The sequence below is a fragment of the Natrix helvetica genome, assembly GCF_964273705.1.
Source record: "Natrix helvetica genome assembly, chromosome: 1".
In the NCBI taxonomy this organism is placed as follows: domain Eukaryota; kingdom Metazoa; phylum Chordata; class Lepidosauria; order Squamata; family Natricidae; genus Natrix; species Natrix helvetica.
In genome coordinates this window covers 64,531,516-64,559,362 of record NC_138548.1, presented here as the reverse complement: position 1 = coordinate 64,559,362, position 27,847 = coordinate 64,531,516, and the positions used below count along the sequence as shown (strand labels likewise).

The 27,847-nt window shown below is 39.1% G+C and overlaps 1 protein-coding gene across 9 annotated transcripts in view; it reads right to left on the bottom strand.

Moving 5' to 3' along the window:
- NOVA1 (NOVA alternative splicing regulator 1) overlaps positions 1-26,468 on the bottom strand; it is a 148,345-nt gene extending 121,877 nt beyond the window's left edge. For 2 of the 9 annotated variants that reach the window (XR_014173829.1, XM_081935829.1), the window contains exons 1-2: positions 25,826-26,468; positions 23,903-24,046 (exon numbers count right to left, since the gene is read on the bottom strand). Coding sequence is in view for 6 of the 9 variants with exons in the window: in XM_081935829.1 (XP_081791955.1) it covers positions 23,903-24,046; positions 25,826-25,961 (280 nt within the window). In the remaining 3 variants the exon portion in view is untranslated. The other 7 variants (XM_081935825.1, XM_081935830.1, XM_081935823.1 and 4 more) reach the window with 6 other exon arrangements.
- Positions 26,469-27,847: the final 1,379 nt, after the last annotated feature.

Sequence of the window (27,847 nt, the reverse complement as noted above, 5' to 3'; positions counted from 1 at the left end):
ATTAGATTTTTTTATTAGGCATTGGGATTCTTTCTTAGATTTTTTTCTAATCAAATACTGTAACTGACTGAACGCTTTTGGGAAATTTTTTAAATACTCATAAAATACACATTTACTAAATTATAAGTCAAGCACTAAAGTAAACATCTATTTTAGGCCAATAGATAATTTAAAAAAAAAAAAAAACCTAAACAAATGGCAAAAAATAAAAGTCTATAAACTTACCATGCTCGCACTGCAAACATATTTCAACAGTGAGATGGTGTGTGTGTGTGTGTGTGTGTGTGTTTCACAGTAAATGAAAGAGGATTCAGAACAATTTCTCTGTTCTGACAACATTGTTTTGTTATCCAATTATCTCTTATATACAAATGCATAATTAAAATATTATAGTATTTAAAACAAATTTAAACAGATAATTTATGTGCCCTACTGCATTTTTATTTCATCCAGGCATTCCTGGTTATTAAAAATAAGATATCTATTCTAACCAGACATCTGGTGCTTTTTTTCCCCAATTTCTATGACATTTTACATTATTGCACCCAAATCACTCTAGTATATATGTATGTACTGTATGTTTACACATAGTTTACTTTCAAATGCAAAGTATTTAGGGAACATAGTGTCTTTGAACTATGACATGACACACTTATCATTGATATGCTTTCCTTTCCAAGATGCTTGTATCAGTTCTTAAAGTTCTCAAACAATTGTTGAGCAACTTAGGAAAAGAAATTTTTGAGTCCACTGTACAACTGACCAGCTAATTAAAAAGAAGGAAAATCAGCATCCATTGTCCTCATAACTGTTTTTTACATCTTGTGATATTTCTTAAATTGTTTCTATAGTGTAAAATTTTCAGAGTAATCTCCACGGTAGTACCAGGAGCATGGTAAACACATCAACGTCTTTCATAACTGAAACTGTTAAAACTTTGTTTTCTTTTTTAAGGCTAGACTTTCTGCTGGACTTTCCCAAATTGAAGAAGAATCAGCTTTGGATACCTGAGAGGTAAGAGAAATTACATAAATTCTATGTCAGAGTTTAGAGAGATATTCTGGATGGAGAGGAAAAGATTTTGGCTCAATCCTGAAAAGACTTAATGACTATAAGTGTTTTAGTCCCCTAGTCAGGGACATTTACACTTTAGATCTTGGATAGTATTGTACTTTCCAATTCAAGGCTACTATGCAATTCGTAGGCTCAAAGCTCCTGCTCAAAATGCAGGTGTTATAGGCAGCAGGACCTTTCAAAGTTCACTTAATACCACAAACACACCATTTATTTGACCAGGAAATAGTTACTCATGCCCTAAACATCTCCTAATTGGACTATTGTACATAAGGCTGCCCTTGAAAACCATCTAGAACAGGGATCTGCAACCTTGACAACTTTTAGCCTGGAGGACTTCAACTCCCAGCATTCCCCAGCCAGTTGGCTGATGAATTCTGAAAGTTGAAATCCTCCAGGCTTAATGTTGTCAAGGTTGGAGACCCCTGATCTAGAAGTTACAGTTGGCTCAAAATGCAGTAGTATGGCAATAATGGAAGCTCCTCATTATTCTCAAGTGTAAGTACTGCTTCATAAGCTGCATTGGCTACTAGTTGACTTCCGGATACAATTCAAGGTGTTGATCATCACCTATAAAGTTTTTCATGGCATGGAACCTGGTTATTTGAGGAATTACCCATTTTCAACTGTTCCTGCCATTCCAATACATGTAGTAAGACCTCCTCAATTAAATAGTAATCTTGTGATATCAAGACAGTGTATTGTCTGTGTTACAATCCCTACCATATGAAATAGTATCCTCCAGACATACATATGGTCCCAAGCCACAAATCTTTTAAGATTTATACCCAGGCCAGGATATATATTTTTTTTTGGGGGGAAGGAACTCATTACATAAAATCTGGAAGGGATCTTGGAGGTCATCTAGTCCAACCCCCTGTCCAAGGCAGGAATCCTTTTACCATCCAATTTTACCTATCTTTTCTTTAAAACCTCAAGCAGTGGAGTACCCTCAACTCTAGGAGACAAGCTGTTATACTGAATAATTCTTCTTACTGTCAGGAAATGTATCCTTATTTCCAGATTAAATATCTCTCTGATGAGCTTCCACCTACTGTTTCTTGTCTCAGGTCTGCAGAGAATAAATTGACACCCTTCTCCCTGTGGCATCCCTTCAAGCATTGAAAGACCGATGTCTCCCCAAGCTTTCTCTTTATAAGCTGTTCATCATATGATTTAGCTTCCAGACCCCTTATCATCTTTGTTGCAATTTATGTGGTTTTATCTAAGCAGACATTTTTGAAAATAATATTTTTTTTAATATAAAGTAAAAGGTAAGGGTTTCCGCTGTCCAGTTTTCTCCGATTCTAGGTGGCGGTGTTTATCTCCATTTCTTAGCCAAGAGTACATACATTCTTTGAAGAAATTTCCATGGCCATGTGGCCAGCATGACTATGCACTGAGGCACATAGAATGCTTTTACCTCAGTGTCTTTAACATGTCAGCCATCATAACCCCATGTTTTTAAAATAATGCATACTTAAATACTATACATATTGTTAAATTATCCCGAGACTTTTCAGTAAGGTGGCTTCAAACTACCAATCACTCCATCAATCAATAAGTTTCACAGCCTTGAAAATGTACAATTTATATCTACTCTCTAGTATTGTTACATATTTAGATTTATAATCTATTAAAAAGATTCCTGAGTAATAAATACTATTGCACTTAAATGTGCTACATAACTTTAGTATGTATGTATGTGTGTGTGTATGTATATATATGTATGTGTGTGTATGTATGTGTATGTATGTATGTATGTATGTGTATATGTGTGTGTATATATATATAAAATGATTTTAGAAATAAAAACTGATTCAATGTCATGTCTGAATGAGATACAGAATACAGATTCAGATTCAGAATATGGCATTGACATACACACTGCACTGACATATGTACTTAACTTTGTTACTTTATATATTCAAAACTGTTATATTCACATTTAATTTTGGTATATTTTATCATTAATCTCTTGTCTATATCACACTGCAATACATTCAATAACATTTAAGAAGACCCAAGCCTAGTGAATCATATAAAAACCTGCCCAGTCCAGCAGGTATCACCTCTTTGTAGTTTTGTTTTCAAGCAAATTATATTCAGCATATGCTGGTTTAGAAGCTGCAAGTATTCATCATGATTAATAACCACTGGGATTTATCTTCTATTAATTTAGTTAATCCATTTAAAGTCACCTAATTGTAGCCATTGCTACAACTTGCCATAGTAAATTCTATATATACATACACTATATTGCCAAAAGCATTTGCTCACTCATCCACATAATCAGACTCAGTTATGAGCGAATACTTTTGGCAATATAGTGTATCTGAAGAGATTAACCACCTCCAAATATACTAGAAATCAATTTAACCCTGACAACCTCAAGATACCAAAAGAAATATATATTTCTTTTTCATGCATTATAACATTCCCAACAGTCATTAGTACTTGAACCTTTTCTTGTAGGAAGGTGATTACCGACGCTTTAGCATTTTACTTTTCTTTTCTAAATCTACAGAATCCTTCAGGAACCAAGATTAGAACAGTATATGGTTTTCCTACTGCAACCACATCAAAGATTTCACAATAGGACTACCACAATAGTAGCAATTTAATTTTTCTCTTCTTGTTTTAACGGTACCTAGCACAGAATTTTCCCCTATAATCTAATTCATATGTGCTGCTTGGGCACAGGATTACACATTTAAATTGAAAGCTTCATATAGTTTTTATTCAATATACTAGAATATATAACTTTCTCCTGATGTAATAAATAATTTTAAATCCATTGCATATTGCTTAGATAATTCCATGGGAAAACAATTCCACAACTTTAGTATTGCCTGCCTATAGAAGTCATTCCCTCTCTTCATGAATTTTAATCATAATGAATATAAATGAATCATATTCTTGGGAATAATTCAAATCTTACTGATTATTCAAAATAATCATGGCATTTTATAATATACTTTTTTTAAAAAAAAGTCAATACAGGTTAATTCATGGATAAGCAGAACTTAATCATGCAATATCAGTTTAATTTTTCTCCTAGAATCTTCCATCTTCCAATTAGAGTAAAAGTATTAATTTCCACAGAATGGAATTTACAGTTCCATGCAATAATCTAGCCCAGTTATCTCAGCTTTTCTTCATTACAGCAGTGTTAGAATTGTTCGTGGTGGAAGCAGAAGCAGGAAAGAGATGTGTTATTCCTGCCATTGTTGAACAGAAAGCCAGAAAATCTTGGTAATCTATGGAACTCAACAAGAGATGTAACCTTATACTGCAGTTGTTAACTACTTTCTTCCCACCATGGTCTAATAAGTATAAGGAAAGAGCAGAGCTTAAAGATAATGGAATTTTTCACTTCAGCAAACAGGAATAACAAAAATGTAATATTTCCCATGGATAAAATCTTTAAAATAGCCTTGCTGAAAAATCGCAGGAGATAAGGAAAAAAATAAACCCTTTGTATATTGATCATGTTCCACAAACTTGGGCCACTCACTCTTTCTTAACTCTAGAAAGAAGGCAATGGAAAATTACTTCCGAAAATTTGGCCAGGAAAACTGCTTAGATTTTTTCCAAGCAGTCACCAGGATTCAAGATTAACTAACTCAAAGGCACACATGACAAAAATCCTTAAAAGGTAGAGCAGGATGATGAAAATGATAATGATAATGACAAGGACATGGATTACTACAAATATAATTGCTAAGAGTTGACAACAACCTGATTGCATATAAACAATCTAAGGCAGAGTGTCAACATGGCGTCACAACAGCATCACATGACGTATCAGGACTTTCCCCTTTGCTAAATCGCATGGCCAGTGCATGATGCAACTGGCCTGCGGGCCACAAATTTGACAGCCCTGATCTAAGGCCTCTAAGCTATTAGAAAATGACATCAAATGATGTTGAGGAATCACCTTGCTCCCATTGTTTCTGCCATCCAGTAAGACTTTTGAGGCACTGAGCAAGTCCCACCCTTAAAACAATGTCATATGAAGTGACACAGACAGTGTGTTTTCTCTATCATGGTACCTGCCCTCTGAAATAGTTTTCCCCTAATGTTGCCCCAATGCCCTGACTCTCTAGCTAAGGCATATGATTTACTATTGTTTGTCTTGGCAGGAAATTGTATTGATGAATTAAAGTTTTAGTCCACAATTTTTCATTCTTTCAGTTTTTACCATACTGCATATTGCTTAACTAGTCTGTGATACAAAGTTGTAATGAGATAGGCAACTTACTACAATCAGCTTCACATACATTCTATTTAAAAATAAGTACCTGACATAAATACTTAAAAAATTCTAGAAAAGATCATCAAGCTATTGGTTTGCAAACACTTAGAAAGGAACTAGGTGATTGTCAAAAGCCAGAATAGTTCATTAAACATTGATCAGACAAGACAAATCTTACTACTTTATTTTTGACAAAGTAATTAGATTACCAATGACAAGTGATGGATTTGGTGTATCTAGACCTCAATAAGGCACCTGATAAATGGTCCTTCTATCAGATTGATTCACACTTCGTTGAACAATCATACTCAATACAGAATCCTTAATAAATCTACCGTATATGTACACAGAGAAAAGCGCATGGTAATCTACCTCAGGGTTCATTCTGGACCTAACACTTTTCAATATTAATGACTTAGAAAAGATGATAAACAGATGCTTATTAAATTTACAGACAACTCAGAGAAAATTGCAAGAAAATTATTAACAGTTCACAAGACATGTTCAAAATGATCTTTGTACATTGGGACGTTTTCAGTTTGGACACTGGATGTTTTCTAAAAACAATGAACTGAATGGCAAGTAGGGCTCTACACTTAAATACCAAAAATCATATATGCCAATGATGGCTAACCTTTTTCTAAAGGTGTGGCAAAACTGTGTGTGCACCCACCTGCACATTTGCAAGGGTCCCCCACCTACACATGGTTGAGTGACCCCCCCCCATGCATGAGCAAGCAACCCCTCTCTGTGTGGGGAGGAGGATTTTCATCCTCTCCAGGCCCTGGAGGCTTTCCTGAATCCTGGGGAGGGTGAAAACAACTTCCTTTGGAACAAACCTCTAGTTTGCCCGTTTGGCTGTTTTTTGCCCTTCCCGGATACAGGAAAGCCTCCAGAGCCTGTGGAGGGTGAAAAACAGGCCCAATGGGCAGCAGAAGTTTAATCCTGAACTTCCAGTTGGGCCATTGAGCCTGTTTTTTACGCTCTCTAGGCTCCGGAGGCTTTCCTGAAGCCTGGCGAGGGCGAAAATGGCCTCCCCCAGCACTCCGGAAGGCCGAACATTAGCTGGCCAGAACACACATGCATGCTGGAGCTGAGGACTGCCGAGGGCTGCTGTGTCGGCAAATTTGCTCCGCGTGCCACCTGTGGCACTTGTGCCATACGTTTGCCATCATGAATAGGGGCTGTATATGGCTCGGAAGTAATATTTGTGAAAGGGTCTAGGTAGCAATAGCATCTATATACTTATATACTGCTTATAGCAATACGCAATAGCACTTATAGACTTATATACTGCTTCATAGTGCTTTACAGCCCTCTCTAAGCAGTTTACAGAGAAAGCATATTGCCGTCAACAAACTGGAACCTCATTTTATCAACCTCGGAAGGATGGAAGGATGAGTCAACCTTGAGCCTAGTGAGACTTGAACTGCCAAATTGCAGTCAGCTGGCAGTCAGCAGACATAGCTGTAATACTGCATTCCAACTACTGTGCCGCCATGACACAACTTGATCTTGATCAATCATAGATTATGCATGAGCAAAGTGACATACACTAGCTGCCAAGAGTCTCTGTGGAATATTGGTCTCTATCAACAGTTACAATGTTGAGATCATAGTAAGTAACAGTTCTGCTCTATGCTGGTCAAATTACATCTAAAATACGATCTATCTACATCTAAAATGCTGGTTGTCTTAATACAAGGAAGATGCTAAGGAACTAGAAAGATGGAGAGAAGAGTAACAAAGGTGGTAAAAGACTAGATTAAATATATGAAGAATGGTAAATAGAACTGGGTACTAAACATGCCAACTTCTAAAGAAAAGACAACTAAGGAGCCTGATAGTCATTTTGAAATTCAAGTTGAAACAAAGAACAATTTCTTAACCATGAGAGCTATTCAGCAGTAGAACAATATGACTCTTGATGTCAGGTGCCTCATCACTTGAGGTTTTCAAAAAAAAAGGTTTTACAGCCGTGTTTGCTCCAGGTGGTCTGAAGATACCTGCTCTAATGGATTATAAGATTTCCAATGTCTTTCAACCTATGAATCTATAGTGTTCAATAAAAACTAATGCAAATCATAAATACAGTAATACAACATTATAGCAGTATTGCCTCAATTACTTGACCAAATTTGAATGCCTCTTATTTCACTACAACCTACAACTCAGTTTTCAACTATTCATCTATCTTTTCCAAGAAAGTGATAAAATAATCTTTACAGATCTTCTAAACAGTCTTCAGAAGCTCATAGAACTAAGAGCCAGCCTTGTTCATACGTTGTTTCAAAGGAAAGAAGTACTTATAGAGAATGCCTGTCTTCATGCCTCTTGTACGTCACCTTATGCAGTCAACGTTCAGAACAGGCATTTTGTGCTTGTACAGACTGGCCAGCTAAAGTATCTGAGGCAGGCCACTTCAGAGGTTCCCAGGCTTACACAGGACTTTATAGGTGTTAACCAGCACCTTAAACTGCACATAAATAGCCAGTGCTGCTCCTCTATTATATAGCTACATGACAATAATTATTTATTTTATTATTTATTTGATTTGTTTGCCACCCATCTCACTGCTTAAATAATTATATATAGTAATAATCATAATTTTGTGAAGCTTCTATCTGAATAATTTTCTTTTCTTCAAACTAATTTCTCAGCATAGAACTTCAAAGGCCAAGGGAACACAGAACAAAGGACCAGAGAAATAAGGAAAAGCATTTCCCAAAAGAGAGAGAGGAGACAGGGAAAACATGTAAACCATCTTCCTACTAAATTCTGCTAAATTATAGAAAGAGAAAGAATAGCAGCAATAGTAGTTGAATCATGACACACGTAAAGAGAGTAAATATGTTACATTGAAAATTATATCCCTCCAGCTATAAAAGCATTTCTTAAAAGCACTACATCAACGTGATATTATAACTAAGCATAAAGTTTATTATAGGTATAGAACATTATGAGATAGGAATCTGGAATTCTAACTGGATCCTACTTAAATGTTATTCCCTGTAAATTAACTTTATTACAACGATTTTTGAACAATTGCTAATTTAGTCAGTAATGTTCTTATATGCAACTAATACCTTTTTGCATTACAGTAATTTGCAGTGTTCATCTACAAGTTCCACTCAGCAAACTTTAAAGTTAGACTAGGAAGCCTTCATCATGCAGCTACTCTAATAAAGGTTAATTATGAATATCCTCTGATTTCTTTACTTATTTTTATTTATTTCTCTCTTTAAATCAGTCTTGATACTTGACGATTTCCTGAACATATGTCTGCACTTTTCTTGGCAAGATTTTCTTTCAGAAGTAGTTTGCTATTGCCTTCTTCCGAAGATTGGGAGACAGTCACTGACCAAGCTACCCAGTTGGCTTTGTACCTTTAAAATTGGAGTATAATTTATGCCTTAAACCACTACACTAAACTTTATTTTTCTCTAATCAGATTCTTAAAAGTTATTCCTCATTTAAGCTTTGAAAAATGCAGTTACACCAGAAAGCATTATTACACTAAAATGAAATTAAACATCATGGAAATGAAAGCTGAAATTGCCAAAACATATTTAAAAAACTAACTGGAAGTTGCACAACACTAATCCTACTGTCTTGACCAATAAAGATGTCCTCAAACTGGCTGAGTCTTTGTGTCTTCAGTGACCTAAATTTGAAGTTTCTTAGCCTTGTTCTAAGAAGCAGTCTCGTATTGCTTTCTTCTAATATGTCTTCAAGTAACCAATCCAATCTACCGTCCTGGTATTTCCTGGTAGTCCAATCAAAGAGGGACTAATTTGTCCCAACCCTTCCATCCTCAGACAAAGACAGCTATGTGCTACAATCATAGTGCCTGGATGAGTAAATTTGCAAGAATAAAATATTAAATTTAGTGTTAATTTTTTGTCTGTCCATATTTAGCAGACCGTTATGACTACATATAATTGTTTATTTTGACAACCTCTTATTCTCAGAACAACCCAGCACCATTTATAAGAGAACAAAACTATCTTAAATGAAACCATCACAACAAAACCAACAATGCTTATGAACAACAAAATTAATTAAAATGAACTTGATTAAAAAACCAAGCAAAATAATAAACAATCAGAAGAACAGTCTACTGAAGTTCACACAAGACAGTATTCCATACCTGGGACACTATGTTGAGGAGACCCCACTCCCAGACATTACACAATAAACTAAACCCACCAGCTTAACTGATCAGAAATATAGGTAGAACTTTACTCAGAAATGAACTCTTGAATTGTTTACGTTTAAAATTTAATGTTACCCCTCAGTTCACAGAAGGCTTTTTGATCTGGCAGAGGATTCTGTAAGTAGAAGAGACTCAAAACTTTATATACATTTCCTTTCTGAGTTCAACCCTTCTCCAAACGCATTTCAGTGGCTAAGAAGACCCTTTGAACAGTTTTTAAAATGATAAAAAAGCACATAAGGCAAAAATTAGCTCTTTACCTCTTATGGTTACAGAAATACACAATGAAACAAAAGCATGCTAATGTAATAATGAGTAAAACATAATAAAGCCATACAACAGGATTTGCTTAAGGGTTTATCTTTATAAAATAGAAAAGATACATGATAATTAAATATCTCAATATTTTATAATATTAAAGACTGTTTATCTTTTATTTAAAATATTTATTTAATTTAAAAGATTAAAATACTTAATCATGTCCTTTTTTCATTTATATAGTCATACTTGCCCCCAAGTTGTTATTTGTCCATCTGAACATTTTCGCTAGCAGACCTGTAGATTAGGGGGTAAGGGATGGAAGAGAAAGAATCAAAATGACAGCATGGGAGAGGGCCAATGCAGCATTTTCACTCTGAATTCTATTGGGAAAAATCTGTTTTAAATAAAAACAGAAGTATTTCCTACACCAGTGATTGCTTGGATATAAAGTACTATATAAGTAATAATACCTCTGAAAACAAGTACAAAGTTTCTATTTGATTCAACTAATTATTGTAAGTGAAAATTGTATTAGTTTTATTGCAATTAAAAAAAGATGATTATTATTTGTTGGTACTACTGTATCTGAATATCTGAGATTCTACAATAATGAACCATTATCTTTCAGAAATGGTATTTTAACTTTCCCATGTACATCTTAATCTTGACTACATTGTAGTTGTTTATGCAAGATCACCATCCAAAACAAGAACTTTAATTCCTTGCTCATACAGTATCTAAGGCAACTGATATTATGTGATATCATTCCAGGTACTTCTAAACCAATGGCTGCTATTATATTACATTTTGCTTGACCAAAAGTTACAGCAGAGACGATGCAGAAGAGAATATAGAAAATATAGAGTTGCAGCTTTCAGAAATAACCGAAACCTTCAATTTTGAAACTTAAAACAAACATTTATTGAATTGCATAAAGCAGCAAATATAAAGTCCTTTCATACTACATTTAGTATATCATTTCATATCACTTTTACATTCAATGTAACAGTGAAAATTGCATTTATTTTTTTAATTCGAATTACATGCTAAAACTGCTATTACTCAACATGTACAGGCATAAATGTAATTATCCAAAATATTATTTTTTCCCTTTTTGCATTAATTGTAAAAATAATGCATATGCTAGTATTAAAGATGTTGAACTCCAGTCCTTGTAAACTCTAATAAGCTCTACTATTTTCTAATTTTTTTGTTAATAACAAACTTGCCAAAAGCTAGTAATATCAATATGTGGAACTACTGCCTATATATATAAATATATATATTTATGGGAAAATTTATCTTGTATTTTTTATTTGCTTTGTTTCGGGGTGAATTGGACCATCTCTACATGGGGCTCCCCTTGAGATGCACCCGAAGGCTGCAGTTGGTTCAGAATGCGGGCGCGCGGACAATTGTGGGAGCTACTAGATACTCCCACATAACACCTTTGCTGCGCGGGCTGCACTGGCTACCTGTGGCTTTTCGGGTGCGTTTCAAGGTGCTGGTCATCATCTTTAAAGCGCTCCATGGCACAGGACCTAGTTATTTGCGGGATCATATCCTGCCCCATACATCCCTTCGGCCGATTCGCTCTCACAGAGAGGAACTCCTCCGGGTGCCGTCCACTAGGCAATGCCAGCGGGCGACGCCCAGGAGTAGGGCCTTCTCTGTGATGGGCCCGACCCTTTGGAATGACCTCCCCCCAGATATCAGGACTATCACCGACCTCCGCTCCTTCCGTAAGAAACTAAAGACCCACCTGTTCAATCTAGCCGGCCTGGCCTAATTCCTAATTCCCAATTTTAATTCCTCAAGCCTGCATTTTTTAAAATTTTCTAGGGGTATACTTTTAGTTGTTTTTTAATTTAATTTTTAATTTTTACTTTTTGTACAGTTGTATGAGGTTTAATTCGTTTTTAAGGGTATGGGATATTCGTCTTTTGTATTCGTTTTAATGACACACCTGTACACCGCCCCGAGTCCCTTCGAGGAGAGGGGGCGGTCTAGAAATATTGAAAATAAATAAATAAATAAATAAATAATAATCCATAGTCACTTTTTCCGAGTTATATAAATTATTTAAATAAATAAATAAATAATGATAAAATGAATAAAGCTATGCTCAAGGTTAAACTGACAAGATAATATCTCCTTAGTGGTTACAGGTTATCATGTTTCAAGAAACATAAACCACAAGCCAACGAAAACAAATAAAAGATGTGCATATGTCCATATCTTAAAATATTATCTATTAATTATGATAGAATGATATATTCAAGCTGACCGAGGCAATATGGAGCCCAGCATAAAATAAATATCAGGGACCATATAAAATCAAGCAACAAAAAAGAAATGATGACATCATTACTAAATGTTTTAAACTATAGAATGGCCATTTATATACGTGTGTGCTTTCAAGTCAGTCTTCATTCTGAAGAGCTACATGGAAAGTGTCTTGTCATTGTTTCCTTCTCACAGCTGAGAAAGGGTGATTGGCACCAAATCACCCAGTAGTTTTCATGCCTAAAGCAGGACTGGAACTCACAACCTACCATTTTCTAGCTAGTCCATTTAATCACCGCACCAAAGTGTCTCTCATGTTAAGGTTTTAGCAATATTAAATAAATCTAGCATTCTTAAGAATGGCAGTTGGTCTTACCTGAGCTGCTATTTTCGGGGCTCGGACAGGAGGTCCAGTGGATGGTACTGACACGCCCATTTGGCCACGAGAGTAGGATGAAGCTGAAGACACGCTTCTGTGTTCCACCCTTTCTTCTCCAGTTCATCGAAGTGAGCTCCCCCCAGACCTGAAAACAAGACACAAAGGAGAACTCCCACCACCCCAGATATCCTACAACCTAGGGAACTGGAGCCTCCTGTCCAAGTCCCCAAAATAGCAGTTCAGGTAAGACCAACTGCCATTTTCCGGAGCGAGGGACAGAAGGATCCAGTGGATGGGACCTACCAAAGCTAAGTCCCATGGGCAGGGAACTCATGCTCTGCAATAACCTGCTGTAGCACCCTGTGCCTAAATGCCGCATCAGCCGATGCGAACGCGTCCAACCTGTAATGTTGGATAAACGGCGATGGGGATGCCCATGTCAAGTCGAACATCCAACTGGTGCCACTGCTGTTCCCGTTCCCTAGCCAGATTAGGGCAGAAATCAGGGAGAACAAGTTCCTGGGAACGGTGGAATATGGCATTCACCTTAGGAAGGAAGGCTGGGTCTAACCTCAACACGACCCAGTTGTTGTGGAACATGCACAATTCCTCCCTGAAGGAAAGTGCTCCTAGCTCTGACACCCTTCTAGCCAACGTGATAGCGACTAGGAATACAACCTTAAGGGTTATGTGCTTCAAGCTAACTGTTCTCAATGGCTCAAAGGCCTCCTCCATGGGAGCCCGTAGCACAGTGGGAAGATTCCACGTGGGGAATCTATGCACCACTGGGGGGTGCAGGTTGGAGACCCCCCGAAGGAACCTCTTCACGAGTAGTTGGGTGAGAAAGACCGGGCCCTCGCCCGGGAGGATCATGACAAGGGCAGCTAGTTGCCCACGCACAGTACGCCTTGTCTAGGCCATCCCGGATGAATTCCAGGACTTGTGGGACTGAGGCCCTGGTGGGTTCAACCCGTTTTGCCTGACACCAGGAAACGAAGGCAACCCATGTAGAGTCATAGATCCTCGAGATGGAATTCTGCGTGAGGCCTCTATGGTTCTAATCACCCACAGAGAAAATTGAGCTCCTTTTAGGTGCTCCCTGTCAATCTCCACATGGCTAGTTGCAGCCAGTGTGGTTCCGGGTGTATTAGCTTCCCTTGGTGCAGCTCTATTTCCTCCTCCGGAATCTGCCATGGAGGCTGGACTGAGAGGATCTTGAGGTCCGCGAACCAGGGTCTCCTCTGGCCAGTGAGGAGCCACCAGGATCAGTTCTGCCTGCTCCCTGACTAGCTTCTGAACTATCCCGGGAAGGAGGGGGAGGGGAGGAAAAGCGTACAGTAGCCCCCTTGGCCACCTTGTGCAAAGGGCGTTGACCCCTTCCGTTCCCCGAGATGGGGACAGAGAGAAGAACTGTGGAAGCTGGGTGTTGGCCAGAGTGGCGAAGAGGTCCACTACTGGCCGTCCGAACCTACGGCAGATGTTCTGGAACAGCTCCTGAGACAGGCTCCACTCTCCGTTGTCCACCATCTCTCGACTGAGCCAGTCAGCCTGATGGTTGTCGATCACCGTGATGTGCTCCGCCCGGATCGACCACAGGTGTCTCTCTGCCCAGCTGACCAGCGACATCACTTCGGTGTACAGTGCCCTGGAACGTGTGCTGCCCTGCCAATTGATGTGGGCCTTCGCCGCCACATTGTCGGTGAGGACCAAGACGTGATGACCCTTGACAGCGGTCCAGAAATGTTGAAGCGCCAGATGGATCACCCGGAACTCCAGCCAGTTGATGTTCTGTTGGAGCTCCTGCCAGGACCTGCACCAACTGCGACCCCAGGGTTGCCCCCCAGCCGAACAGGCTGGCATCTGTGGTGAGAACGAGGAGCTCCTCATCTCTGAACTCTCACCCCTTGAGCAAGGCTGGGGACAGCCACCACTTGAGGGAAATCAGTACCTGAGGGGTGGCCTCGACCTTGGCTGGTGAGCTGCTGGTGTTGGTCCTCTGGAACAGTAGGAGTTGCCACTGCAGAGTCCTGGCATGCAACAGTGCCCATGGTACTACCTCGATGCAGGATATGAGTGTCCCCAACAAGCTGGATAGAAGGGCTATGGGAACATAACGGTCCCTATGGACCTGCTTAACCATCTTAACTAAACTGGCCCTGCGGTCCGGGGAGAGAAAAACCTTCCCTGCACGGGAGTCTATAACTGCCCCTAAATGGAGAATTCTAGTTGATAGGGTGAGGGAACTCTTTTCAAAGTTGACGGAGAACCCATGCCCCTGAAGGGTGTCCATGACCTGCCAGAGTTCCGCCCTCGTTTGACCCGGGGATGCCCCCTAGATGAGGATGTCATCCAGGTAGCAATGCAGCCTAATGGGGAAACCCCTTAGGTAGGCTACCACCATCGCCAGTACCTTGGTGAATGACCTAGGTGCAGAGGATAACCCAAAGGGTAGGGCCCTGTATTGGTAGTGGCGACCCAGATAGGACAACCATAGGAACCACCTATGTAGTGGGAAGATGGGAAGATAGAGATACGTCTCTATGAGGTCTATAGATGCCATGTAATTCCCCCTCCCGTATGCCTGCTAGAATGGATTTGAGCGAGGCCATCTTGAACTTGCGGTACACAAGATGTTGGTTCAAGAGCTTCAAGTTGAGAATAGCTCTCCAACCCCCCAAGGTTTTCGGCACAAAGAACAGGTTTGAATAGAACCCCCAGCCCTCCTGGTCCGAGGGGACCGGTTCTATCGCAGCAATGTCAAGCAGATGCTTAATGGCCTGATGCGTGCGCTTGTCTAGATTTTGTGCCGTGGGGAATGGGCAAAAGTGTTTAGGGGGAATGGAGAGGAACTCTAGCCGAAGCCCGTGTGAGACTGTGCTGATTACCCAGGCATCAGAGGAAATCCTCGCCCAGGCCTCGTAGAAGAGAGCCAGGCAACCGCCAATGGGTGGTCGGGTTCAACCTATTTGCCCCGGTAGTAGGGGCGCCCACCTTGAAAGGGCCGCTTACTCTGAGACTGGAAACGGGATCTGTCCCTACTGAAGTTGCGGTCAGATGTCCTCTCTGACCTGGGAAATGAGTACCTGCTCTGCTGAGCCGCCTGTTTCAGGGGACGGTACGAGGGCTTGCAGTAAAACGGGGTAGACCTCTGCTCCGCCCTCTTCGCAGAGGTGGATAAGACTTTTTTCTTGTTTTTGTCCTCCACGAGGAGTGGTTCCAGGGCTGCCCCAAAGATGGAGCCCCCCGTGTAGTCGGACGATGCCAGCTGCCATTTGGATTTGCTGTCCACCTGCCACCCCCTGAGCCAGAGGAGGCGACGGGAGGTCACGGATGATGCCATAGCCCTGGAGGCAAACTTCATCACATTTAGTGTGGCATCAGCCGACAACTGTGCCACTGCCACTAACTTGTTTAAATCCTGATGTAGTCGCACATCCTCTGGGGGAATGTGTTCCTGGATCTTCTCCATCCACAGGATAGCCGTGCGACTGAAGAATAAGGCCGATGCTGCTGCCTTGATGGCCCAGGCTGCTGACTGGAATGTCTTCCTCGGGGTCATCTCCGCCTTCCAGTCATCTGCCTTAAGGTTGTCTGCTACGTCCTTGGCCACCAGAGATGCAGGAGACACCAGGGCCACCACAGGTGGGTCCACGGCGGGTAGCTGTAATGCTTGGGAGAAATCTGGCTCACTATTATAAAAACGTCTGTCGTTACAGCCAGGGTTTGGGAAGGCAGTGGGGTTTTCCCATTGTTTGTTCACGACTTCCAGGAAGAGGTGAAGGGCAGGAATCTCCTCCTTCAACACCTTGGGTTCAGAAAAAACTTGGCCCTGAGGCTTTTTTGCTGCAGGCCCATCTGAAGCGCTCTCTTTAGCCCCCTCCCTAGCTCCATATATCCCCCCTCCTCTTCTACCTGTGCAGTAGCACGTGCTTTGCGTAGAAGAGACCGGGATAAATTTGGGGGGAATAGTCCAGAAAATGCCGGAGGCTCCGGCTTGTCATCCTCCTCATCCTCAGACAGGTCAGGATCTCTCTGGGCTCTGTTCCCTGCTACTAAGCCTTCACTAATCAGAGAAGGAGAGGCAGGGCAGCTCATGGGTTTGGATGGAGGCCAAACCTGGGATGAGCTGGCCCTAGGATTCCCACCTTGATCTGGTAATAAGGACCGAGCAGTCTGCTGCTGCAATCCATGTGCAATTCCGGAGGCAATTGCTCTTTCGATGAAATTTTGCAGCCCCCTTGGCAGATTATCTACATCCAGAGAATCTCAGGCGGAATTCTCTGGCTCATGAGCTACCCCAGCTTGGAGAGCTAGTGTGGACCTGGGTAGGGCCTGATCCTTCCTAGAATACACGTGGGTGCAGGAATCTTCCAAGTCCATGTCCTGGTCTTCTTGGGGAAAGGGGAGAAGAGACCTTTTCCCCAAAAATCTCCCTAGGGAGTCTGGGGAACCTGGAGGGTGTCCAGGCTGGAACTCACCCCCCAATGGAGATCTGGAGCGGGGGGGAAGCACTGAGCCTACCCTGCAAGGCCCTCAGTTTTTCAGCCCTGGAAAAGGTCTTTGAGAGGACCCTGTGCCTCCTCAGTTTGTCCCTCTGGGTGGCCCGAGAGAGGCGGGGGTTGGTAGCCTTTAGGGACCTGGCAGAAGCAGTGGGTCACTGCCTGGTTGAAGGTCCCTCCCAGGGGAGCAGGATACCTCCCTGCCTCCTCCGCCATCTTGGCCACGTGGGGAATAAGAAACTAAGGAAAAAACTACTCACCCTCCTTGCGCAGCCTCCTGGCTCTTCCTCTCCTCCGCTGCAACAGTTAAAGGGGAAATCAATTTCAGAGAATGCTGCTTTCTCCCCTTCTGGGCAGCCCCTGCCTCAACACCGAGAGTGATGTGTTTGGGGGCTGCCGCCGAGGCTTGCCTTTGCTTGGGTAGCTTCGCGCGCTCTCCTCCACTCCGCAGCACGCTAACAGTTGAAAAAAACTTCGTGCTCTTCCCAGTGCTCCGTACTCACCGCGGCTGAATCCAGCCGCCGAATCCGTTTAAAGGTTGATGGGGGTGATGGGGGGGCCTCTGGGCTGGGAATCCCTAGCCTCTCGATCGCAAAAAAACCCAGGGATTGGCGCCACGTGTTTGGCTAAGGATCCCTAGGATACAAAGTAACACTGCCTGGTGGTTAGGAAGGAAAACCACGTAGAGCTATTTACAGGCTAGAACAGAGAGCTAGATTCAGAGACTGCAGAGGCAAGGAAGTTCCAGTAGAGATAGAAATTGGCCAGACTGAGATGAACTGGAGGAGAAAGGGTGGAGCACAGAAGCGTGTCTTCAGCTTCATCCCAGTCTCGTGGCCAAATGGGCGTGTCAATACCATCCATTGTAGCTTCCTGTCCCTTGCTCCGGAAAATACTAGATTTAGTACTAGAACACTAAAATGAATTAGATTCATAGCAATATTGTTCAGTGAGTGTGATTTATACAGTAAGATGCAATTTGAAATTGGGAACATACAAAGTACCTTAAGAAAAGTTGTACTTGCTAGGTTAGCATATTTGGCCCAAACAAAATAAAATATACAGCTGAGTCATAGCTGTCCTATAATGCAAAGATTTAAAAATCTCTGAATTTTAGCAATTATTTAAATATTTAGTAGTTCTGAAAAAAAGTATGATAAAGTCAGAATCATGCAATTTTAAATTTCAACTACCTGAATTGTTAAAATGAACCAGAATGCTTACAATTATGCTACTAAAAATTGTGTCAAAACTTAATATCAACAAATACTTTTACATGGATATATATATATATATATATATATATATATATATATATATATATATATATATATATATATATATATATATATATATATATATATATATATATATATATATATATATATATATATATATATATATATATTCAAAATAGCATTCAGTATGTAGAGCAGTTTTGTCAGATTCAGTCAACAAAAAAGTTTTAGGAGAAATAAATATGTACATAGTACTTAACATACCAAATTAAATCCCATGTAATAAGTAAAGATAATATATATATCACTAATTGTGAAGTCAAAATTATATAAATCAAAATCTATATAAAGAATGCATTTCTATGTAAAGAAATGTATTCTACACTGCATTCAATACTGATTCTAATCTGGCATTTGCCACACATTCTTCTAAATAGTTCTTACTGATTTCAACGCAACTTATTTCAACAAAAGAATGCTCAAAATACTTATCCAAATATACAAACACATCTTGCAAATTACAACTATATATGTCCAAAGATCCAAAAAGTTTTGCAAACATCTGCCCTTATCACAGTCAAAAGCGAAAATAAATGATCAGCCATTTTAAAACTGTTTTTAAAACAAGTGCATGACAACAGCACTTCAAATCTGTAGCAAGTATTGCCTTTTATGCTATGACACTGCAGCCTCTAAGGGTCAGATTAATTAAGATCAACAGCAGCTGCAGTGCAACGTGAGAAGTGCACTGCCATAATTCCCACCAGTCTAGCCCAATTACCTGCAGCATTCCAACACAGGACAACTGACAACCTTCAAGTCTACCAAATCATTCATTCCCACCAGACTGGTGATACATAAAAGCAAACTGAACTCTTTCTCAGAATGGTTACAACTCCAACTACACCTGCTGCAAAGTACAAACATTATCAAGTTTCTACAGATGTTGTTTAAACTGGAACTATGGCTAAAGGTGATTATTACACAAAGCCCCCATTTAAATCTCAACTTCACAATAATTTGTGCTTTCCAACTATGCTGTCTGACATACAAAAACAATTCAATAATACATTCTTTTCTTTCCAACCATGTTAAGAATTAGACCTTATTGGTAGAAAAAAAAACTATGGAATAGAGTGATTAAAAAAAAAATTAATAATTGTTCAAAACCTATGGTATTTGGGAAATCAGAGAGAAAGTTAAAGAGAAATGTTCTCCATTCAAAATAATTTTGTTTGATAAAACACATAAAATTACAATGAAAATTTTGAATGACATTATATAATTTTAATTTTAATGAACATTTACCAACTTATATTTGAAGTAAGTAAAACTCTATTAATTTAAAGAGAAATACTACTTGGTATTTCTACTTTGGACATACTTTTTTCAAAAAAGTAATAGGATATCAGTTTTAAATATTGGTTGAAATAACTTAACATGCTAGTACACTGAGCATTTACATTCATTTTACCACTAGCATAGAACATGAATAAAAAAGAAAGAGTGAACAGAGTAAAGATTTATCCTAAACTGGATATCTCCCTTTCTAACAAAAATAAAAAACGCTACATGTTTTTCAACAAGAGAATACATGCATTAATTATATAATTATGTATCGCTACATCTTACAACTTTGTTAAAATAGAAATTTAATAAATTAATAAATATTAATATTTCAAAACATAGCTGAATTATGTGTCTTCTTTCACAGTTTTGTAATTCTCAAATTTCAGTAACTCAATAGGATATGTAACATCTGCAAAACAGAGAGGCAACTTTTGAGAATTTCTCAACTATACTCATTGATAATCTAATCCCAAAACACATTCCATTAGAAATCACTTCCAAATGTTTAGTTGCATATAAATATACTGAGCTTCCTTGACGTAACTTGGCAGAATACATCATACTCAGAATATAGCAGCATTTTCATTTAAGAACCTTGCTTCAGGAATTAATAGAGATTGATAGCTTAATTGACTTGAAAAGAGAGCAAGAATTAACAGTTCACAAGGTGATACTTTAATCTTTCTAGCACTGTTTATATACAAGGCTAAAATCCGCTGCACATTTTACTAGAAGACAGTTTTAAGTTATACTCATAAACAGTCATCAGACTCTTCTGCGGTCAGGATTCACTCTAAATATAAATAACAGACTTTTTAAAAAAATGTTACGTTTTTACAAGCGTACAATTCAATTTACAACTGAAAGAAACTAGCTCTTCTCTAACAACAGAAAATGCAATCAGCAACTCCAAAACCCTAACTCTGTTATTCATTAAGTCTTAACAATTATAAAATATATGGTAAATGGTAAAATTCCATTGGGTAAAAAAAAGCCAGCAAACAAAAATATTCTAAACACACAAAACTACATCAAGCTGCCCCCACAACATATATAATCAACATTAATATAAAACAAATAGAACTATTATTAAAACAATCCTTTCATTTTTCTTAAAACAGAAAGTTAAAAAAAATGTACAGCTAAGAATTATACCTTTGAACAGCTTGGATTCGATGACTGGACACAGATGTAAAAGGAAAATAATTTTGCAGATCACAAGGCCCATAGTGATCCAATTTGAATATTCAGCAGAACTATTTATGAATCAGTTCTCAAGTAGGTTGGCAACATCAATACAACTGTAATAATGTTCTTTTATTTAAGCAACATCTTGAGATAAAGAGAGGAAAGGCAGGGCAAATGCTAAAACTTAAAAGACATATAATCTCATTGTTCCATTATGCAAAATGACATCTTCATTGGAACACATCTTCAAGCATCAGACTGCCAAGTTACACAATCTCTTCATGTATTAGTTTTAAGTTTCAACTTCAATCTTAATTATGCATTTAATAAACACTTTAAAAATAAAATCATGAAAAATGATTTGAAACCATTTATATTTAACATCTATTTTCTAAATTCATTAACATTTTCCATTTTTGTATTACACAACACTTTTAAAAAGGTCTTTTCTCTAATTAGCTTGAGATTATGAACCCCAGACAAACACTGACATATAGTTAGCCATGTATGTGAGCATGCATTTGCATGTATTTAAGATGAAAAACAAAACAGTATTGCATCCACACTTCGATTTATTGTTCAACATTATTTACTAAATTTTCATAAAACCCTCTCATTCCACACTGGATTCAGATGATATACTAAAATCAAGCAATTTAAAATATTCCTTACAAAGTATAACATATCAACCCTCCCTCTCGCATAACTAGCATTTTAACTAGAACAGGGTCATACATATTGTTGTCATATGCACAAGTACATATGTAACAGTTTTCAGAAGATACTTATTGCACTTTACAAAAATGAATTTCAAGAAATAAAGCCATTGATTTATCACACAGAATGCAAGAAAATATCAAACCAATGTACAGTTTATCAAGAAAAATGATCAATATTCAATCATGTCACTTCTTGAAAATCTTCATTTGGAAACAATTTGCATAGTAGGAAACAGTCATTAACAATTTATTTAGTTATATGCCTGAATAATGGTAATAATTTCTGAATATCTGGCCAGTTGCATTTAAACTCTGAATGAAAATTTTATGATGAAAAAATTCAGTAAGTTATAAATACTTACATTATGTTTTTAACATAAATTTTTAAATTGCTTTTTAATAAAGAGTTTTCAGTATTAATTACAAGCATTATTTAAAGACTTACTTTTATTTACTGTGATCAGTAACTATTTATCACATGTAGTACATAATAGTACATACAGTACATATAGTGCTATATGTACATAATAGTACAATAGTACAATACATAATACAAACATATATTATAGGTTACATAATTTTATTGTACAATATGTTCCCAATATCTCTAAGTATCAGCCATTTCTAGCACTAATAATCCTACTAAAAGTAGTTTACAGTATAAAATTACTAGCATTAACTGAAATTTTATAATTATAAATATGAATATTCATTTTAATTTAAGACTACTGTAATATTAGCATAGTTCAATTTAAAATTTAGTTTGAAATAAAGCCAAATGTTGGCAACTTAAAAAATGTTAGTTTATTAAGATTTTTTGTGTTTATGGTTAAAAGGGAAACAATTTCTAGCTCAAGTAATAACTGAGTGTCTCACGTATGTCCATCTCTTCAGGTAAAAATCTAATTCATGTATACCAAATTTATGAAAGCTATCCTATAGTATAACTTCAGTTATACAGTAACATCTACACCTGTTACAGATTACACAAGCTAACTCCATGCTATCATTTCCTTCAAAGGGAATGTGTTTACGTCACACAGGAACACAATGTGGTAAACCTCTCACCATCCCTTTTGTATTTTTTAAAACTTAGGCAAAGCTTCTATTTTCAGCTGAAGCTTTAGTAAAGTGCCTGCATAAGCATCCAGGAGTCAATTCAATTAAACATTTAATGTTTATTTAAATTAGGAAGGAAATTCTTGTAAAGAAGCAGGCAGAAGTAATCTTTCTTCGCAGTATATACTTAAGCTGAATAAAATTTCAAATTTGCACTCTCAGTCATAGCATCTGTTCCGTCACTCCATCATCTCTAATCTTCTTTATGGATCATATAAATATGTAATTTATATTTAAACTATTGTGTCCAAATTCAATTTAGCAGCTCGGTTATTATCTCAGAACTGCTTTTTCAGTATTATTATCTATACATTATGTCAACCATATATTGTCTTTCATGCTTACCAAAAATTATATAAGCTGTATCATCAATTTTTAAAACATTTCACGAGTGGAATTTCATCTACACATATATGTTTGTAAAATCACAAATACTTAAGCACAATATCTATATCCAAACATAATGTAAACTTCAAAATGCAAGACAGCAAAAAATGAAACATTCCTGATGCTTCTTTCAATTACCTTCACAATTGCCTTTTAAACTCATTTTAAAGGCAAGACATATCTTTGAAAACAATCAGCAAATGCAAAGCAGCTTTCCTTTCACTACAAGAAAAAAGGCCATCTCAATGGAAAGCTACCACTGTTAGAATTACAAAATCAATGCACTATCTGGACTATTGCTATTACTGCTATAAACATTAAGGACTTGTTTTAATTTATATTAAATAATCAGTATCTATGCAGGAATTCAGAAATCTTTAAAAAAAATTATGTATATATCACTATACATTATTCACCATGTAGTGAATAGTAAGTAATGTGTTAATGCTTATGCCCACATTATAACTACATCTATCTCCTTTTCTCATTAGTGTCAATTATCTCACAATAGGTTTCTACTAACTATCACAACTAAAATAACCAAATACCAAGGAAATATCTGAAGAGCACAACTTCCTCTCTTTTATTTTGACTAATATAAGTGAACAAAGAAATGAAATAGAACCAAAGTACATAGCAAATTTAAGGCAAATGGCCTATTCTAAAAGGAGCACACAGATATGGTTTGAACTTATGGCTTTGATTATAATATTTGACATTTTCTTGAACAAAATACCAAAGGTGAAATCTAATTTTTTAAAATATTTATTGTAACAAGAGTTAGGACTAGATAATAAGCTGATTTTTAAAAAAACAATAACCAAAATCAGTATTTGTTCAGAATTACACTTGATAATTTACTTTCCTACTAATGGTAGCGGTATGATTCTTTTTAATTATTCAAGAAAGAACCGTGGTTTACACCTACCTGGGTAAAAGTCTTTGGATTTAGAAAGCTTGATGGTAGCCCCAGTCTCTTTCTGCAGCTGAACAATTGTCTGTCCTCCCTTACCAATTATAGATCCAGCCGCATAACTAGGTATGAGGACCTTTAGAAAATATTGGCCGTCCTCTGGAAAAAAGAGACAAAAAGGTTAATTTATGTTCCAAAACATTTTCTCTTATACCTATAAAATATACCTTTATCTTACAAATTAATACTGTTCTTTTGTACAGACTGTAATTGTTTAGCCAATATTAAATTAATGTGTTCTTAAATTTGTGGGGCTATGGGATGCAATGACCTAATTCAAGTTATAATTCTAGGCGTAAAATTGTTCCTGTATGTCTCTATTTAACTTGATAACATGAGCCAAAGTGTATTTCTCACAACCACACACACACACATACACACACGTGTACAGGCACACACACAGACACAGAGACACACAGGCAAATAAAATGATTAAGAAAGATCAAAGTCCTTAAAATGGTACAATCAAATTAAAGAAAGAAAATTGTTAGAACTAAAGGCTATGTATTGTTTCCCTACAGTCTTCAAAGAATACACTGCTTTTTGTTAAATAACCCGGAATCCGAGGCTTTACTCAAAGTTATCCTGAAGAAAACTCAAAATAATGTGGTTATGATAATTTGCCTAAGTAATCCTGATGTATTTCTTCAACATTTCTTGGTAGCAATGATCTCTTAAGCTCATTAAAGGACATTAAGAAGAATTTTTCTCAGTTAAAAGGAAGCTAAAATCCTGCATGCGTTTAAAGAGTGACTGTTAATGTAAATACTTTCAAAGTAAAGAGTTTAAAAAGTCCCAAAATAGGTAAGAACAATCAGTACCATGAATAAAACAACTTTTCCTTTATAACTGAACAATTGTATTGCCTCCTTCACGGGTCTTACACTATCAATTCTATGGACTAGGAAAAAAAAACCTGCTCTGACAGGACTGCATGTAAAAACCAACACACATTTTAAAACCCTTCTTTATTAAACAGCCCAACTTTGTTTTTATATTAAATGCATCTTAGAAGTTTGCTTTCACCAAGGAGCCACCTAACAGCAGCCTCACTTTCTCTCAGAGTCAACGTCCCAGCTGATACAGGTGCATCCCCCACCCAAACATTATACAAACGTTTAAAATACTTCAGCTATCTACTTCTGCTGTTTCTTAACGCTGGATGAATAAATTCACCTCTGCCTCGGTGCATTGTTATGAAGACTCCAGTGCAAATGAATAGAGGAGATGCTGGTCCCGTTATAACTCATCTCATCCAGGAAGAGCAGGATGTTAACTAACAAGTCACCGCACCAAGACAGACAACTCCCGCCCTCCCTCCTCAAACCTCTCTCTGACACACACACGCGCGCTTACACACACCCCATCACAGTGACCCAGCCCCAGGAAGCACAAATCTGTGCAACATTTTCCACCGAAAAGGAAAGTGGTGCCAGGAAATAAGACAAGTTTTGCTGCCGCCGCCGCCGTTTAATCTACCTGGCGACTCACAAAAGGGGGGAGAAGGAACCGGGGGTGAAAGTGCCTTTTTTCCAGCCGCCATTTATTCGTTTAGTTCTTCCAACTGTTAACCACGCGTGCAAGAGGGTCGGTGCAAGAAGACTTCTGAGCTCCTTCGCCCAGAGGGTCAAGGCTGAAAAGCGCCCCCCACCACCACCACTCCGCCCCGCCACTACGAATATGTGAAATTAAAATAAAACAGGGCTGCTAGATGCTTGAAAGGCGACGCCATTTTGATGAATGATAACATTTGAGAAATAAGGAATGTTTGGGGAAGAAAAGGAGGGAGAGGCGAGGCGAGGAGGCAGGTAGGAAAGGGGAAGGTGGGTGGGGAATTGGGTAGTGGCAGGAGGAGGAGGAGGAGGGGAAAATACCCACCGCCCGTGTTGGTCCTTTTGGTGCTGCCGGCTTCAGGGGGAGCTTCAAGTGGTCTTTTCCGAGAGTCCGGCGGGTCCAGGTCTATGGGTACCCCTGGATGGGTCCCGTTCTGCTGGATGGGAGCTGCCGCCATCATGTTTGCTGCCGCCGCCGCTGCTAGAAGGATAACTGGCTTCTCCCTTCGGGGTGGGGGGAGCAGGGAGGGGGAAGAGGAGGAGGAGGAAGGGGCTCGTCCCGCTTCTTTCGCTTTTCTTCCGTCCTCTGAAATTTCAGGCTAATCTGCGAGATCGGTCCGCTCCCCTCCCCCCAGAAAAGATGCTTCCTTGGAGTGGGGGGCCGGCGCTTGTTTGTCTGGCACCGGTGAAACGGGCCGGGGGGGGAGAGAAAAAGGGAGAGGAGGAGGGGGGGAAAGCAGGCTGGACGGCTGGCTGAAGGAGCAGCTGCAGTGCAGTGCCAGCAAAAGCTGAGGTTAAAAAAAATTAAAAAGGGGGAAGTGGGGTGGGAGGGGGAAGCAGAGACAAAATAAGGGGAGAAAGAGAGGTAAGAGAGGAGGGGGAGAAAGTGAGGCGGAGGAAAGGAGAGAGGGGAAGCGAGAGGAAGAAAGAAAGGAGGGGAGAGCGGGGAGGGGAGGAGGGGGAGAGAGAGGAGGTTGGGGTTGGGGAAGGGAGAGAGAAAGAGTGAAACTGGATTCAGGGAATGTGGCCCCTCCAGAATCCCCTCCCCGCCTTTTCTCTCCCGGCGATAGTCGGGCGCTTGCAGCTGGCGAAGAGAAGCGGCTGCCGGAGCCGAGAAGGGCTGTTACTGCTTTCGCGTTCTCACGCTCTCCCAGTTGAAGAGTCTCAGGCGCGCTGTCGGGCTAGACTCTGTCAGGAGTTGCTCGCTGAGAGTCTCTCTCTCTCCCCCCCCCCCCCGGTTTTCCCGGCCGCGCTCTCCCTTTTTCTTTCCTTCTCTTTCTGTCTATCTCCTTCCAGCACACACTTACGCGCAAAAAAACTCGGGCTCCCGCGACTCGGGTTGTAAACGAAGGGGGCTCGCCCTAGCTTTCTCTTGCGGACACACTTTCCGTGCCCAAACACTCCAGCGGGGAAGGGAGGGCAGTGAGGTATGTATTTATTTATGTATTTAACGTGTGTGTGTGTGTGTGTGTGTGAGAGAGAGAGAGAGAGAGAGAGAGTACAATATACGTGTGCAGGCCTTCCAGAGAACCGGAGAGCTGAACCAATCGAGGCGAAGAACTTGAGGCGCGGGTTGGAAGGTTAAGCCAAAAAAGACAGCGAAAGGGTGCCTGATGGGTACAATTGAATCCCGCCCCTGGTTGTGCTAAGATGGGACCATCCAGGAATAAATAAAAACAGCCGATTTCGAACCATTCTCCGCTTCTGACTGCCCCACCTTAAGGAACAGAAGACAGCAGAAATGTGTTGGGCCAAAATAGTTGATCATGTACTTTCTGTGATGGAGTAGCATGGTAGGAAGGAGGCACCAGATTTTCAATGTTGTTCCATTTCCTTTTCTCCATATGAATAGGAGCTAGGCTAGATGAGCCTTGTCCTTTCCTCAGTATTGTGTAAAAAGCAGGGAAACAAACAGTAGAATAGAGTTATTCTTCAAAGCTGTTTCCTCTTATTTCCTACACACTTCCTCTGGAGCCTGACTTTCCAGCAAGCATCTTACAAAGAGAGGTGTGTCAACAGGTAGAAAATTTGCACATGCCCATATGACTGAAGGCTGATCCTCCTTTGGTATTCCATTCTGAGAGGAATAAAGGGCAGTGGAATAGGAATTGCTTCTTTTGATCTTCCCTGCACACCAAAATACCAGCATTTTCAAGTGATGATTATAAAGAACAATTACTACACTTCAGATTGTTTATATGCATTTTCACTTTGGTATCTAGTTAGTTCCTTGCTTTCTGGTTGGGCAATACTCAATATGAGCTGGTTAAATCACACTTAGAGCTACAATAGCATTTTACCAAAACTCAAAAAACCGAACAACTACTAGACAGCAAAAAAAAAGAGT